Source organism: Ctenopharyngodon idella, chromosome 1, assembly GCF_019924925.1.
Source record: "Ctenopharyngodon idella isolate HZGC_01 chromosome 1, HZGC01, whole genome shotgun sequence".
Lineage (NCBI taxonomy): Eukaryota > Metazoa > Chordata > Actinopteri > Cypriniformes > Xenocyprididae > Ctenopharyngodon > Ctenopharyngodon idella.
The window spans coordinates 43,864,923-43,882,571 of NC_067220.1; the positions used below are offsets into that span (position 1 = coordinate 43,864,923).

The window sequence follows — 17,649 nt, forward strand, 5'->3', positions numbered from 1 at the left end:
AAAAAAAACAAAAAAACAAACAAACTAATAATTCAGTGACAATGAAAATCCAGGAGTCCTTTAAAAAGGAAACAAAAACGCATTTTTTGGCATTCGTATCTGAAAAAAAAATGTAAAATGATGTGTTTGTGAGAAAGTAAGTACAATTATATTCACTATAAAAAAAAAAAAAAGGTGAGCTTACTTAAATAAGGCAACCTATCATATTCAACTCTTTAAGTTAAAGGATTAGTCCACTTTCAAATACATTTTTCCTGATAATTTACTCACCCCCATGTCATCCAAGATGTCCATGTCCTTCTTTCTTCAGTTGAAAAGAAATTAAGGCTTTTGATGAAAACATTCCAGGATTATTCTCCTTATAGTGGACTTTAATGGACTCCACTGTTGAAGGTCAAAATTACAGTTTTAGTGCAGCTTCAAAGGGCTTTAAACGATACCAGACGAGGAATAAGGGTCTTATCTAGTGAAACGATCGGTCATTTTCTAAAAAAAAAATACACGGTGCTTTGCACCATTCTGCCTTCCGTATTCTTCAAAAAGCTTACTCTGTATGTCCTACGCCTTCCCTGTTCAACTTACGGAAAAAATGGAACTGGCGCCACGTTCGTTACGTAAGTTGAATAAGGAAGGCGTATAAAAAAAATAAAATAAAAAAAAAAGCATATTGGCTTTATCAATAACAAAACATTGCAAAAAAAAAACTGAATGGAAACTTGGCTACTGACATCAAGAATCAGCGTATGAATCTCGGCAATGGTGACAATCAACAAAAAGCTTCATGCTGCAGTGCATTCTGGGTGCACCAATCACAACTCACCCATGGCTCCCAGCATGCATTGCGGCATGAATTTTAGTAGTTGTTTTGTCACCATTGTTGAGGTTTGTATGATGAGTGTTGATGTCTAAAGCCCGGGATACACTGCATGATTTTTGGCTGTCCCAGACAAAAGATTGCCATCGTGAAACAATTGTGGCAATTTCTATGATTTCTGGCTCTTAATCGGTGGTCTTATGTTGTACAATGAGAAAGGTTCAAAGACAGCCGTTTTCCCGGTCTTGTGATTAAAGATAGCTTACGATAGTTTTCTGACAGTGTCAGAAATTTAGCATAATCAACGCACAGTGTGTTTGCTGCTACGACATACGTCTGCTGACCAGCCAATAAAAATGTACTAAAACTCCAAACTTCTTGCTTCAAGCTCTTTTCCCTTCTTCTTTCGCCACTTCCTTTTTATTTTCAGCACACATAAAATCTACAACTGCCAAAGTGTGATTCACCATGGTGTTTTGTTAACCGCTAGCACATTCTGATGACGTTTTATTCTTCTATAGAAACTTGCATCATAGCCTACGAGTCAATAGGTGTCATGATCGTACAGTCTACATGCATGTCGTACCCAAGTTTAATAGCTCCATGTCGCAGAGTGTGATAAAGTAATGATCTTATAGGATTGCTAAAATCGTGCAGTGTATCCAGGGCTTTAGTGTGTCTAAATGCCCAGCTTGAAAAAATAAGTTTACTTTACTTTCGTAAAGTTATTCCAACTAAACTTTATAAGTTCAAATAACTACATTTGTCAAGTTGAAAGTACTTAAAATTCTAAGTAAATACAATTTAACTGAGTCAATGTAAAAAGATAACTCAAAAAGGTAAGTTAGAAATTTTCTGTTTTTTTTTTTTGTTTGTTTTGTTTTTTTTTAATTTTAGGTTTGTCACTAGGATTTGAAAAAAAAGTCTCTAAAGGGGTGGGGAAGTCATTAGATCTAGCAACAACATCGCCAAATTGGCAGCACTGTACTGTACTGCTATACTGATACTGATTGTAGATTGGTGAACTGAAGTTTCAGTTTATTTATAAAACACATGCAAACAAATAGATAGAGAGAGCAGTTTGGACTCTGAGGGTCACGGAGGCGGGTATAAATCTGAGCTGTTGCAGGTTCACAGACGCTCACAGGAAGAGACACACAGACAGACAGGATGGACGTGAAGCTGCTGTGTCTGACTGTTGTTCTTCTTTCCTCACCCCTCCTCACACTGTGTGACCCGCTGTGAGTATTAAACACACCGTTTGCTCATAGAGTTTCTAATGTGTTTTAATGTGTGAACTGTTTTTGAGATTTCAAACGCTCTGTCTTTATCTCCTCAGGTTTGTTCTGTCAGCTCCTAATTTGCTGAGAGTGGGTTCCTCAGAGAACGTGTTTGTGGAGGCTCAGGATTATTCTGGAGGAAACCTGAACGTAAGGATCATAGTAAAGAAGTTTCCAAAGAAAGACAAGGAAATACTGTCCAAATCAGTGACACTGACTGCAGACAACAATTACCAGATCCTTACAGATATAAAGGTGAGAGCTCCATAATTACAGTGCAGTTATGTCTCATTCTCATTAGTTTATTATGAGATACACTTCAGGTTGACTGATTGTTCTTTAGATCCCTGATAATCAGAAAATCTTTGATGATCCTCTGGAGAAGCAGTATGTGTATCTACAAGCTCAATTTCCAACCAACACTCTGGAGAAAGTGGTCATGGTCTCATTCCAGACTGGATATATATTTGTACAGACAGACAAGCCCATCTACACTCCTGCTAGCACAGGTAAGATTCAGTGCTAAAACATGGCAAATATTGAGTGAATTATTGCGCAATGTGAACTTTAAACCTGTTACATCAGCATGACATCATCCTGTTTATTATTAAACTGAATGCTGCTTTTATCAGGGTTTGAATCTGCAGAAAACAAAACAATCAGAACTCATATTTCACTTTTTGCTTTGATTTCTTTTGCAGTTCGATACAGGATTTTCTGTCTGACCCCCAACATGAAACCACTCAGTCAGTCTGGAATCATGGTGGAAGTGATGGTACACAATGTTATTTAACACGCACACAGACTCATTCATGACATTCCAGCTGTAATGAGCATCATTGCACTGACGATGTCAGCAAACACAGTGTTAATACTGATTTCTGTGTTTCTTAAGAATCCACAAGGCATCACAGTTTCATCAGAGAAGATATATCCAGTGAAAGGGATGGCGTACGGATTCTACGCCATTCCTGAGGTTTCCAGGTGTGTTTTTATGTGAAACACTGTGAAGATTGAACCTGCTTTCAATGATCCATTATGTCTACCTCAGGATATCTTGAATTTGTCTATGATAATTTGTTTAAATGTTTTGAAATGTTTTTGTTTCAGTACTGGGATGTGGAAGGTGGTCACTCGGCACACAAACACTCCTCAGAAGACGTTTACCACAGACTTTGAGGTCAAAGAATATGGTAAGACCTGTGTCATCTGTTTTTCCCTAAGATGACAATAACAACTTAAAAACTGATAAAATGGCTTTATTATTATATTTTTGTTTGTCCTTTCTCTGGATTGATTTATAGTGCTTCCAACATTTGAAGTGAAATTAATACCCAGTAAGTCATTCTACTATGTGGATGATCAGAGTCTGGCAGTCGACATTGAAGCCAAGTAAGACAACGTATTTTCAGCTTCTTTGATCTTCTTTGATCTTTAATGAGTGAACACACTGATTAAAATTGTATGTAAAACCACAAAATCCTTTTTATGAACAATCAAAACTTTCCCCAAGTAATTCCTCTTCTCTTGACGTTTCTGTGATTTTGAAACTAAATCAGAAGATTTTGTAGTATCAGCGAGTCTCATTCATGCATAAAACCCATGAGTGAATTGTTTCCAGTGAATGAATGAATGAACTAATCAGTTTAATTGAAAGTGAATTTTGAACAGTGGCTTTGAACAAATTGGATGAGTGAATTATTCAATGACTCACTCATAATAACAGTTGTTTAGTTCTTGAATTAAATAAATTGAAAGAATGATTCAACGACTCACTCATAACAGTCACTTATTACCTACTGGGATAACAATGTAACAGAATGAATCAGTTTAATATACAGACAAGAAAACAAGTAGGTTGAGTCCCTGAATCCACATTTTTCGCCATCACTGATTGTTAACATTCTAACTGAAGTTATAGTCCCATTTGTGCAAAGCGTCATGTTGTAGAAAGCATGGGAAAAGAAGGGTAAACAGTAATCAAATCCCCATCACTAATACACAGACCAGGAACCTGTCTGGACTGTGCATAAAGTTGGTCAATTTGAAAAATGCTAATCAAAAGTATTTAGAGGTTGTATGTTTGTTTTAGGTACCTGATTGGACAGAAGGTGGATGGAAATGCGATTGTGGTGTTTGGTGTGATAGATGGTGAGAAGAAAACAAGTATTGCTACCTCTCTTCAAAAAGTTCAGGTGAGAGAAATTAAACAGTTTACAAGTTGGGATCAATCTCTTTTCTCCTCAACTAGAGAACAACTTAAATAAAAAGTTAATAGCTTTTCACTGCATCTTGTAGACTGATGTTGCTGTCAATGTCACATATGAATAGATAATGAAAGGAAAGGGCACTGTAGAGCTGACCAATCAGATGATCCTTCAAACCTTTTCAGACTTTAACCAATTGGATGGAAAGTCAATCTATGTTTCAGTCAGTCTTTTAACGCAAACTGGTAAGACCCAACAGACACTATACATCTGTATGCATGTTTATGTTCATATTTGTGTGTTTGTGCACCATTTGGAACTGAATTTTGTTTCAGAATATTGTTGGATCATATAATATTGTTCCTTATGTTTAAGTCCCTTTGGATAAAAGTGTCTGCTAAACACCAGCCCGTGGGTGGGCCCAGTGTGACGTCATAACATTTGCACTTAATTTTTTAACACTTTTTGCCTTAATATAATTCCATATATGGTACCATTTGAAAGTTTATAATCTTTGCTTTACATAGAATATAATGATTATTGTTTTTATGTTACACAAAGTAATAAAATAAGGCTTAAATAGACAGTCGTCCCAAATCGCCCATTGGGGGTATTGGGAGACTGTGAATATGTATTTTATAAGCTTTTCACAAAACAGACAAGTCAAAAGAAAACTCTCATTCTCAGCTATGTAGTTATTTTAAGTTGTTATTTTAAAGTTTTAACATCGTAGTTCATCTTCAAAAGAATCACGCAGTGTAATATGATCATTGTATAAAAAACGAACACTAACCTCACATTTCTACTCTGATCACTGATTGTGTACATTAAAATTAGCCACAAAGTCTATATCATATTTTACTTTCTAATTAGCTTACTTTTATGTTTCTGTGAGCTTTTGTTGATGAATAATCCACTGTTGTGTCACGGATGTCTGCAACAAACAAATCCACACAAATCCACTCGAATGGAGAAACATCTGATCTCCACACCATCGTCAAAATGTGCCTGCTGTTGATATACATATCAAGCACGTCTACAAAGCTGAGATTCTCAGCATTCCAATGACGTGTCAGTCAAGTTCCAAGGGTTGGGTTAGAAAATATCATTGCCCTGATATAAAATCAATGGAAGTCTATGTAATGTCCTCACTAATATACAAACCTGTGTGTGTGTGTGTGTGTTTCAGACAGTGAAATGGTGGAAGCAGAAAGGAGAGGCATTCAGATTGTGACGTCACCGTACACCATCCACTTCAAAAAAACGCCTCAATTCTTCAAACCTGGGATACCCTTCGATGTCTCGGTATAAAAAGTACAAAAACAACAATGTTGAGCTGAGATAAAGTACATGACACCATTGTTTAATGCTTCTCCTTTTTATGTCTCATTTTTGGTCTGGGTTTTATAAAAGGTATTTGTAACAAATCCTGACCAGATGCCTGCTAAAAATATAGAAGTGGAGGTCAATCCTGGAGCGGTCAGAGGCCGAACAAGATCCAATGGCATTGCAAAGGTTACCATCAACACTCTGGGAGGATATTCCGTACTCGAGATCACTGTAAGATCTGCAAACTCAACTGCACTGATGCCCAGTCAGTTTCGCTGGTGAACTAGTGGAGGACCATTCAAATCAGATCTGAGTTTGAGACAGAAATTTATTGAATGCATTGCTATGGAAATCATAGGGCCCTACAAGTAATAGAGCTACAGAAATTGGTCGCTTAGCTTTTTCTTCAAGAGCTGTTCATATCTAGAATACATCACCAATTAACAACACACAGTGTCCTACTCATATGAAGTTTAAGATATAATTAAAAATATAGCTAAAGAAGAGCCAAATATGTAATATCTATATCATATTTTTTTCAGTTGTTATAGCAGTTTTTGTTGTGTAATGTGCAGTATTTGGATTAATAGTTGCACAGTAAATTCCCCAGTGTTACATCAACACCGCTCGGTGTTCATATGGGATCCACCAGCAGGGTATTAAAGTAACACTGAAGCAGTGTTAGAGTTAATTAGGTACATAAGTGGTTAATTGAGTGATGATTGTTTGATTATTGAAGACACCTGATAATAACGAGCAGAATCACTGAAGGAAAGAGAAAAACAAGAACTACAACTGACTTCAGCCACAGCCTTGTTTCCTTTAGTTGGGCAGTTACTCTTGGTTTTTATGTTAAGTTTGTGGTCTTTCTAACGGTGTTTACAGAGACCCATCATTTGTTAGAAAGAAGACCATAAACAAAAGCAGTCCAGTGAAGACAACTGATTATTTAGCCTTGTCAATAGCTGCTGAAGCGATTGTTCATTATTGTTATTTTCACCCACAGAACCTTCATGCCACAGATCAGACATTTGAAGACTTTTTAGACATACCCCCCGACATCAAGAATCAGCATATGTTTCTCATCTATGGTAACATGCTTTATGCTACGATGCATGCTGGGAGTCGTGTGTTTTACATTATGGTGGCTCCCAACATGCATTGCAGCATGAAACATTTCACCATTATTGTGATTCAAATGCCAATTTTTGATGTTTGTTTTATTTAATAAATTAAATAATTTGAAAACTAAATGTAAGAAATGGTGGAGCCTTCAGACACAGACATCAAGAATCAGCATATGTTTCTCATCAATGGTGACATGCTGCAATGCATGCTGGGAGCCACCATAGTGTAAAACTCATGACTCCCAGAATTCATTGCAGCGTGTGTGAATGTTTCATCTGTGGCATGAGGATAATGTTTGTGAAAATAACTTACAATGAACAATCACTTCAGCAGTCATTTACAGGACTAAATAATCAGTTTTCGTCTTGATGGTGTAAACTATATCACCTGTTTGCTTTTGTTTATGGTTTTTGTTGTAACAAATTATGCACTTTTGTAAACACTGTTACAAAGACCACAAACTTATCATAAAAACCAAGGGTAACTGCCCAACTAAAGGAAACACTGATCACCATAATAGTGACCATACATTTTCAATAAAACATCAATATCTAAACCTGTTAATTCTCAAAAAGAACTGTAGAGAAATGACAGAAATAAAGTCAGTCTGGTTTGTAATAAGAGAGATTTAATGTCTTTTCAGTTGATTTCATCTAAGGCTGTGGCTGAAGTCAGTTGTAGTTCTTGTGTTTCTCTTTCCTTCAGTGATTCTGCTCGTTATCATCAGGTGTCTTCAATAATCGAACAATCATCACTTAATTAACCACTTAAGTATCTAATTAACTCTAACACTGCTTCAGTGTTACTTTAACACCCTGCTGGTGGATCCCATATGAACACAGACCAGTGTTGATTTAACACCGGGGAATTTACTGTGTTTATTTTCTAATTATTAAGTTTGTCTTATGTATGTATGTTACGACATGTTAAATTTGACCATGTAAACCTTTTTTTCTTTGTGCCCAGGGACAGCAGATGTAATTTATCTCTGAAGCTAATTCTGGGCAGTCATGTACTGTCCATTGTCCCTGTTAATTTTTTAAAATAAAAATGAAATAAACTAATGTCGAAAAAAAACATGTTTATTTCTTTTTCCAGGCAAAGACCAAAGATCCACAATTGAGAGATGAACAGCAGGCAGTGAAGACGATGACGGCTTTGGCCTACATTCCCAAAGATGACTCCAACAACTACCTGCACATCAGCATTGATGCAGAAGAGCTTCAGATCGGTGATCATATGAAAGTCTATCTGAACACTGGACAAAGTCCAGGCGTCAACGATCAAGATTATACATACATGGTAAAGATTATGGCTATTTCTTATTCAGCACCACAAATGTATTCATTTATTATATCAATATTTCATTAACTACTAGAGCTTGTGTTCAAAATCGTATGAATGTCATAAATACTGTTAACTTGTCTGCCTTATTTTCAGATCTTGAGTAAAGGTCAGATCGTTCAAGCAGACAGGTTTAAGAGGAAAGAAGAACAATCTCTAGTGACTCTGTCTCTACCTGTAACTAAAGACATGGTGCCGTCCTTCCGCTTCGTGGCTTATTACCATGTGGGCTCGTCTGAGGTGGTGTCTGATTCAGTCTGGGTCGACGTGAAGGACACGTGCATGGGAATGGTGTGTGAACCGACAAACCAAGACCAGGAAAACTTCACCCACTACCATCAACATTTATCAGTATATTTTACTGTTTTTAATCGCAGCTCAAAGTAGAGGTGAAGGACCAAGCACAATTTGGCCCAGTAGATATGTTCAGCTTGAAAATAACAGGAGACCCCGGAGCTAAAGTTGGGCTGGTCGCTGTAGATAAGGGTGTATATGTCCTTAATGACAAGAACAGACTCACTCAGACTAAGGTAATTAACCTCATGTACAATAACTTCAGCATTTTCAGGCTTAAAATGACCTGATCTTTTTCCTGCTTTAGATCTGGGACATCATAGAGAAACATGACACCGGCTGTACGGCAGGAAGTGGAAGGGACAGTATGGGGGTTTTCAGTGATGCAGGACTGATGTTTGAGTCCAGCACTGCAGGAGGAACCAACACCAGAACAAGTATTTATTTCCATTTCTTTATGCAATGAACCATAAACATAACTGTAGATGCATTAGAAATTATTTTCTATAGCTGTATCATTCGAAGCATGATTGTATCATTTATGCTAAATTAATTCTAATGAATTGTCCTCCAGGGAGGGAGTGTCTTGCCCTTTCAAAGAGAAGAAGGAGATCAGGTACAAAAGTAAATAGGAAATGTATGGAAAAAAATGGGTAAAATGTCCAGGGATGATGTACAGCAACAACCATCTTCTGGCACCAGGAACATGGCTGACTATTAACATTAGATGCAGCTCTTCACGTGCTGTCAACTGTGATTGTTACGACAATGCTATCTCTAACCCCTATCTCTTACAATTAGAGTTCTTGTATCGATGGAAGTAAATTTTCAGCCCGAATTGTTAGCATGGACTGAGACAATGCATCAATATGAGCCACTTTTTTGAAGGTTAGGTCAATTTTTCAAACTGTCCAAACTGTGTATCACCTCATATTTATTTTGTTGAACAGAAGACTATGACAACTCTTATACCGACTCTGATGAGATTGTGTCACGTACACAGTTCCCTGAGAGTTGGCTTTGGGAGGAAGTTCATCTACCCTCTTGCACTAACTGGTGAGTACTGTATGGAGATTGATCTTTCAGACAAATGCTGTGAATGTTTTCAGTAAGCAGACATGTTAAATGGTGAGGAGTTAGCAAATCAATCAATCAACAGAATGACATTCAGATTATAAATGATATGTGTTTCTTAAGACAACAGTATTGAACATGTTAATATCACGTATAATTCCTGCAGTTAGTCAGTTCCTGAATCATGTCAGCCTTTTCTGGTGAGATGAAGCTCATCTGTGCACTTCCATTTGACTCTTCCCCATATTCCAGTGAAACAACATCTATCACAAATAAACTGAACTTCCTGAGACAGTCTATTACTACTTGGCAGATCTTGGCTGTCAGCCTGTCACCAACACTTGGTAAGGTGAAGCAGAAATGCATGCTTCATGGTCTAAAACACATCATCATCATCATCCTGGAGCTGTTGCTTTAAAACATTCTGTATGTCTGTGTTCCTCTTCAAAGGCATCTGTGTGGCAGAACCTGAGGAGATAGTCGTTTTTAAGAGCTTTTTCATTGACCTCAAGATGCCTTATTCAGCTGTGCGCGGAGAACAACTGGAAATCAAGGCCATTATTCACAACTACACACCAAAGAAGCAGAAGGTAGATCTGGGAATATCAGATTTTATTTATATGTATAAAAAATTAGGGCTGTCAGTAGATTCATTTTTTTTAATCGTGATTAATCGCACACTAATTGTAAAATTAAGCATACACCATTTATCTTGTTTAACACGTCCATTTTGCCATCATTGCCTATATCCAGCAAAGTAAACCATCAGATTGAAGTGTGATTTTCACAAAACTGTATTTTTCATCTTTTTTCAAGGTAAATTTAGATGTCTTTCCAAAAAAGGACACCAAATAATCAAATGATATGATTTCATATAATGCATACATTTATGTATACCAAAGCACCCATCACACCATCACAAAAAAAAAAGTCACAGCAAAAAATGTTTCAGAATTCACAGTGTATAGTATGTGCAACAGCAAAGAGCTTATTTACATTTTAGACAAGTCAAGTTGTGATACTGAACAGGACCACATGGAGATGCCAAAAAAAACCTAAACCAACCGTCTTGACCTGCATATATACTAAAGTACACAGCAACATACACAGGACAAATCCAAACATTATCCTGAATGTGTCTGAAAACAACGTGAATGTACTAAAATGTGTCTGTGCATAAATACAATGTGCGATCAGTGCGTTGAGAGCGTGCTCATACATGATTTGTTTGCGCATCAATATAACTGACTCACGTGTGCTTAATGTATGACTCCTGTACGTCACCGCAATCGTCTACTTTGATTGCAATCCTCATCCATCAAAACTTTCATAGCAAGAAGCTGGTTTGCTTTATCCAGCCGAGAAACATAGTTTTCATATCATCTGGCCATACAGCGGTGATGTTTCGACGTTCCGTTCGGACAGGAACAGCACGATACGGGAGGGCTCGCGCTCTTCAGATACAATGACAGAATATGACAGAGAGTTTGTGTTTTAAAGCGAAACAGACACTGGAATGAATTCTCTTTGCCATCTCTGATATAATCAGCATGGACTTTTAAGATCGTCTAACTGCGTGACATAAATTACGTTATGACGCAATTTCACATGCTTCTGTATTTTTTTTGCGTTAAATGCGTTCAATTTTTTTAGCGCATTAAGGATTTTGAATTAATCGCATACGTTAACGCATTAAATGTGACAGCCCTAATAAAAATACATTCAAATGTAGGGAATATAGAGTACGTCAAGCTTTCAAGTTTGTCAAGTTTGTTTCAAGCTTTTCAAGTTTGTTTCGAAACTGTCAGACATATACAAACCAACTTTTTTTGGCAAATTCTGTTAACTATGGCAAAAATGGTTGTTATGGTGTATGTAATTCAAATTCCCAAGATCAGCCAGTAATCTTGAAAAATGCAGTCAGAAATGAATTAGACTGGTCATTATTTGTAACATTAATTAATTTTACACTTCCGTGATGTTTTCTGCATTAAATAAAAGACTGTATGAAAGTGCATTTGGGCAGTTTTCAATAACACTAGATCCAATTTAGGCAATTTAGAAGCATGATAAGTATTAAATAACATGACATGCAGCCAAATTTAACTTTATTATAAAAAAACACAATACACACACACACATACAAAATATTTATCTCTGTTTGCATAATCAAGGCGTCCATTTTCATGATTCTCCTTGTAATTTCACTAATTTCTTATCTGCTACGCTGTTATATTTAGTGTTTCAACATAACTTGACACAAAAGCTTGTGCTTTCTGATTTTTGAGTGTTTATAAACTATGATAAACTGAGTTTTAAGTATTTTTTTCCAAAATCATCAGATATATCAGCGAGCGAGCTGACTCGCGTTGTTGTTTTGCGTTGATCTCCTCTTGAAAAATGGTGGACATGGTTATGTTGTAAGGCCAGTAATGAAATGACTTTTCCACCTTTTTGCTGAGAAATACTGTATAATGTAACTATTAAGTAGTGAAACTATTTCATTGGTAATTTTGAGGGGCAATGTTAAGAAGATTGTGTGTTTGCAGGCTGTGCATGAATTTAGACTGGTGATTTAAAATGCTTAGAACCACTTGTGCATTTAATGTTTTTATCAGTCAATTAATTTACTAATGACAAGAGACATGGATCCTGAGACTTTTGTGTCTCACTCTCCTGTTTTCTCCAGGTGCGAGTGGAGTTTATAGAGACAGAAGATGTTTGCAGCTCCGCCAGTAAGAAAGGCAAACACAGAACAACAGTAAACGTTGACAAAGACTCCAGCATAGCGGTTTCATATGTGATTATTCCCATGACACTGGGAAATCACAGGATTGAGGTGAAAGCTGCAACAAATGATTCTGTCCACACTGATGGAGTGAGAAAGAGCCTGAAGGTGGTGGTATGTCTGATGGGATTCACACTAACATACAGAGGCCTACTGTAGCTTTAAGGGAGGATTTGGTGGGATTCTGTGGAAATAGGGAGGTGTTCAGAATTTCAAGTATTGTAAGAACCCAAATTATATCTGAAGCACCATGTGTCAGGATATCCTTATGATCTCACAGGGTACTTTATCTCTGGGATGGTAATGTTTTAATCCACTGATGATGAGCCAAAGTAGAGAACCCAAGTTCAGTTTTATTGATAAACAATCATGAACCAGATACAAAACAACCAAAACCATGACAAACTAAAGCAGATTTGAACATGAGAACTTGACTTGAACATAAACTTGACAAAACTCACCAACAGCAGGTTACAACAACATAGCTAGACCAGAGATAAAGAAAACATGAGGGCTATACAGACCATGAGGTAACCATCATCATAATACCCAGCTAACAATTTTTTGTTACAAGAACATTTCCCAAACATTATTTTTTTATTTTGGAAACATTAAAATGTCCAGTTTTCTTGATGTTACTGGAATGTTTTTTAACTTAAGTATGATATTTCTGAGACATTCTTTCAACTCCAACTCAACATTATGGAAACATTGGTTTGTAACACTCCAAGAACATAAAAATGTCCAGTTTTCTTAATGTTAATTGAACATCATTTAAAGATTAATACAATGTTCCTAAAACATTCGAACACCTGTTGTTAATAAGCAGAAACGGTGACAATCAAAAAATATTCAAATCTAAATAGTAAAAATTCAGCTGCAAAATGTATTCATGCCGCAATGCATGCTGGGAGCCATGAATGAGTTTTGTATGCTGGCATAAAGCATGTCACCATTGTTCAGTTTCATATGCTGATTGTTGATGTCTGTGAGAGTCTAAACAACATAAAGTTCTTAACTTCATGCCGACAATATGGTTTCATAATTTTTCAGAATTTGTAGTATTACTGACCAGTGATTAGACTTCAGATGTGATTAGTGAATCAAAACGCTTCACTATGAAATTTATTAACAGTCAACATAAAGAGCCCAACTATAGAAAACACTGATCACCATAATGGTGACTTCAAATGTTTCTCTTTCCTTCAGTGTGTCATCACTAATGGTCACTTAATTATCTAATAAACGCCAGCACTGCTTCAGTGTTATTTTAACACTCTGTAGTGTGGACACATATGAACACTGAGTGCTGTTCATGAAACACAATATTTTGCTGTGTAGCATCCCACCATTTTATTAGCCAAAAAGTTTAGTGATCCTTAATATTTAAAGGACAATTGAAGAATGTTGTTCCAAGAATGTTTTTTCCCATCACTATGAGGGCATTTAAAAAATCTTCTACAAACAATGTATAAATAAAGGTTTTGTGCTACCCATTTGAGAACATTATTGAAGAACAGATAACTTTGAACAAACACTCTATTAATGTTACAGGAAGAACATTTGTTCATAACTTTGAGAGAACCTTACCAGAACGTTAGCCAAATTTATGAGAATGTTCCCTGTTAGCTGGGTGGCTGTTAACTCTCTCTCTCTCTCTCTCTCTTCTCTCTCTCTCTCCATCTCTCTCTCTCTCTCATTGGCTATTTTAGTCTGAACGTGTGCTGGTTCAGTTAGTGAAGAATGTGAAGCTGAATCCTGCTAAGATGGGTGAGATTTTTTGTGAACAAGTGTGATAATGATTACACCTGCAGTGAATCAAGGAAAAAATCTATAATACGTTAACAATTAAATTTTATTTAAAGTAAATTATCAAGTACTCTCTACAATTATTTTTAGTTACTAGAACTCTTATGAAAGTGAACTATACTAACTAATCATTTGTCAGTACAACTTACTATTCCTATTTCATTTTACTCAGATTTTTTTAAGGTAATCGGTTTGCATGCTTTTTAAGCAAGTCTAACTAATTATATTTTACAGTGTGTAACTCACAGTTTGAGCACACAGTGAGTGCGCTGTGAGGTTACACTTTTAGCCACCTCACATTGTGGTCACATCACGAGTATCCTGGGAGCTCATGGTGAGATCACTGTGAGATCAAATTGTTGACTGGGTTGCTTTTGTTTTTCTTTTCACTGCCCTGTGTCTCACGTTTTTAAATGCAAAATTGCGTTCTGTGTGACTGGCCCCTTGAAAGTACTGTGTGGCGCTGAGTGTGTCCTAGGCAAAACTGTTGACAGTTTAGATTGTTTATGTTTACATAACACTATCTGTTGAAGTGTTTGTTTGGTATGATTTGATATAAAATATAAAATCAAGCACTTTAGTACCAGTCGGGAATATTATTTGTATTAACCTATGCATAAAAACACTATTCTGCTTTATTTATAATTGTTAATGTAATTTATGAAATGATATTAGTTTTATGAACATTTAAAACATTATGCATTTTTTAAACAGTCAGTCATACCATATTACTTTCAGTAGCTATGTTTCCTTCCAAAGTAGCAAATTTAACTTGTGCGCAAGTTTGGAATATCGCATCAAACATTTGCGAATAAAGCACTGTTTCCATCCAGTGTTTCCACTGGTGTTTGTGAACGCAATTATGTGAGGGGCTTCTGGAAAGGGAATTATACCGAACCATTTTAATGACAGACTTTGCTCAGGCATTACAGAATGACCAAAACAGCATTTCAGATGCTGTGAAACAAGATCATTCAGCTGGTTAGTCCAGTTATGCTGTTACAATGCAAAGTCACATGTCTTTTTTGATGCAAATCAAGGAATTTATTGGGTAAAAGTTTTTCCATGCGCATATTTACATATTGCATAAAAAATGTATCCGACTCATTTGAGCGCATACGTTTTTTTATGCCTATTTTTAGAATGTATGCGCATCTTGGCATTTCCATCCAGAGTTTTTTATGCAATATCCCAAAATGCACATAAAAAATAAGTGGATGGAAACATAGCTATTGATTTGAAGAAGAAAAAAGATCCAAATGTTTTGATATATATTTGCTTATTGCACCCTCATGTAGAGAATTTGTCATTAAAACTCGAATATAATTGAAATATTTGTAATATTTAAGTAAAAATGTGAATTTTGTTTGACAGCCCTATTTAATTGTGTGTTGCATTTCAATAGGTTTTGCATATACAAATGTCAGTGTCAGAGCTGTTAATGTAGCCTATTTATATGAAGCCGAGATGCAACAATGTGGACCATACTTTATGGTTGGAGTCAGCAGTCTGGTTATGCGAAACAGACTTATGGGCTGGACAGAACTCAGTTATCAGCTCCATTTCTAATCCTTTTTATATTAATTACACCTGCAGTGCGTGTGATCAACTCTGAGATGAACTTGCCAAAGCAATCCAGGATTATGGTCACTAAAACACTAACTAACCATCTCATGATGAATATATAACTCATCACATTTCTTGTTGATCCCATCTGGAGCAGGAGGTGGAGAACAGCATGTGTTTGTAAGAGCTGAGATACCAAGTAATCAGATAATTCCAGACAGCCCAGCTTTCAAGTACATCACAGTGTCTGGTAAGGGGGAAAAAATAATTAACTCTATGTGATTTGTATTTTTTTTGAAGTTTGTTTATAAGGAGTCATGAAACCTACATCTCCAATCATCCGATTACATCCATTTATTCCTCCATGATATATTTTTTTAATATTTGTACAAAGATAAAAAAACTGATTTCTCAAACTGCATTTCCTCTTTCCAGGTGAAGGGATCTCTCAGACAGTTGAACAGGCCATCAGTGGAGACTTCATGGGGCGTCTTATTATCAAGCCTAAGGCTGATGGAGAGTCGAACATGATCTTTATGACTCTACCTCTCATTGCCACTCATTATCTGGACAGCACCAATCAGTGGGAGGCTGTTGGCATGGAGCGCCGTAGTGAAGCCATTAGCCATATCAACACAGGTCAGCAGGATACAACAGAAATAACGAATCTGACTAGGATTTAAAATAAAATCCAAAAAGTACTCTCAAAAATACATCTACAGAAATACAGATATACTTTTTTCTTTTTAATTTATTTATTTTTATTAAGGTTATCAGCGGCAGCTGATCTACCGTAAGTCAGATGGATCATACGCTGCCTGGATATCCAGACCGAGCAGCACATGGTAAAGTCATTTTGATTATATTATTTTCGGTGAAATAAACCTTTTTGTTTATTTCATGACCTGTTTATCGTTTCTTAAATATTTAAATATTTAATATTATTCTAATAACAATTATATAATATATAATAATGTATTATTCTAATTATAATTATAACTTGCTATTAATTTGATTTATTTGTATCCTTCTGTTTGTCTTAAAGGCTGACCGCATATGTGGCTAAAGTCTTCATCCTGGCCATTGAATACATCGCTCTAGAGGAGAATGTGATCTGCAGCGCCCTCAAGTGGTTGGTTCTCAACAAACAACTGGCAGACGGCTCCTTTAAAGAGGATTCAGCTGTACTTCATAAGGAGATGGTGGTAAGTTTGCTAAAAGTCTCTTTGACTAACTGTTTGAATTACTAGGTGACCTACAGTACAAACAAACAGAATATAACAATGTGCCTCCATTATGGTTAGTTGTAAAGGCTTTTTTTTTTTTTTTTTTTTGGTTAAACATTTCTCGAGAGGAAGTGATCCCGCTTATTTTTCTCAGGCAATGGACCGTTTTTACAGATGGTGATGATGCGTTTCCAGTTATCAACATCGCAAATCTAGTTTTTGCAAAGGTTTTTTGTAAAATCTAGTTTTTTTTTTTTTTTGTTTGTTTTTTAATTAATACACATTTATACTGCTATACTTTTTGTTGCATTACCCTAGCAGTAAATGACAAAAAAAAAATAAAATAAATAAATAAAAACAAATTAACGCTGATCCAAGGGTGTTTCTAATATGGCTGAGGGAGTGATGGCAAATTTGACATCTTTCTCTCTTCTGGCTGCTGTAATCAATCTCTATATTTTCCCCCACTTGTGGAAAATCACAGAAATGCTATGATGGAACATTTTTCTTTTGATGTTGGAGCAAATGGGAATACAAAAATTATATTTGCTGTCATCTCCCATTCACCGCTATAGAATTTTACCTAACCTAACTATGACGACTTCTGCTTCTGAGAACCCTAGAAATGTGAAAAGGGTCCATATTTGTGTTACACATAAACAATATTCACACTATGATTTTCTAAAACCGGCACACTGGCACATTGTAAGTTGTTATTGTAGGAATTCCTACGCTATATTCTGTACACTGTGAGAAAATAGTTTTGGAATCAGCTCCTTTACGGACTACA

The 17,649-nt window shown here is 36.1% G+C and overlaps 1 protein-coding gene across 3 annotated transcripts in view; it reads left to right on the forward strand.

The window, feature by feature from the left end:
* Positions 1–1,894: 1,894 nt before the first annotated feature.
* LOC127512656 (complement C3) overlaps positions 1,895–17,649 on the forward strand; it is a 60,858-nt gene continuing 45,103 nt past the window's right edge. Inside the window, exons 1-25 of one of the 3 annotated variants that reach the window (XM_051894166.1) lie at positions 1,895–2,055; positions 2,154–2,349; positions 2,438–2,603; positions 2,796–2,869; positions 2,990–3,078; positions 3,205–3,287; positions 3,399–3,486; positions 4,187–4,289; positions 4,426–4,546; positions 5,491–5,606; positions 5,715–5,861; positions 7,857–8,060; positions 8,199–8,393; positions 8,480–8,632; positions 8,704–8,833; positions 8,971–9,012; positions 9,347–9,452; positions 9,723–9,814; positions 9,921–10,060; positions 12,160–12,372; positions 13,971–14,028; positions 15,791–15,883; positions 16,069–16,272; positions 16,403–16,478; positions 16,679–16,838. In XM_051894166.1, the coding sequence (XP_051750126.1) occupies positions 1,985–2,055; positions 2,154–2,349; positions 2,438–2,603; positions 2,796–2,869; positions 2,990–3,078; positions 3,205–3,287; positions 3,399–3,486; positions 4,187–4,289; positions 4,426–4,546; positions 5,491–5,606; positions 5,715–5,861; positions 7,857–8,060; positions 8,199–8,393; positions 8,480–8,632; positions 8,704–8,833; positions 8,971–9,012; positions 9,347–9,452; positions 9,723–9,814; positions 9,921–10,060; positions 12,160–12,372; positions 13,971–14,028; positions 15,791–15,883; positions 16,069–16,272; positions 16,403–16,478; positions 16,679–16,838 (3,120 nt within the window). In that variant the 5' untranslated portion in view covers positions 1,895–1,984. The remainder of the gene's footprint in view (positions 2,056–2,153; positions 2,350–2,437; positions 2,604–2,795; positions 2,870–2,989; positions 3,079–3,204; positions 3,288–3,398; positions 3,487–4,186; positions 4,290–4,425; positions 4,547–5,490; positions 5,607–5,714; positions 5,862–7,856; positions 8,061–8,198; positions 8,394–8,479; positions 8,633–8,703; positions 8,834–8,970; positions 9,013–9,346; positions 9,453–9,722; positions 9,815–9,920; positions 10,061–12,159; positions 12,373–13,970; positions 14,029–15,790; positions 15,884–16,068; positions 16,273–16,402; positions 16,479–16,678; positions 16,839–17,649) is intronic. The other 2 variants (XM_051894083.1, XM_051893987.1) reach the window with 2 other exon arrangements.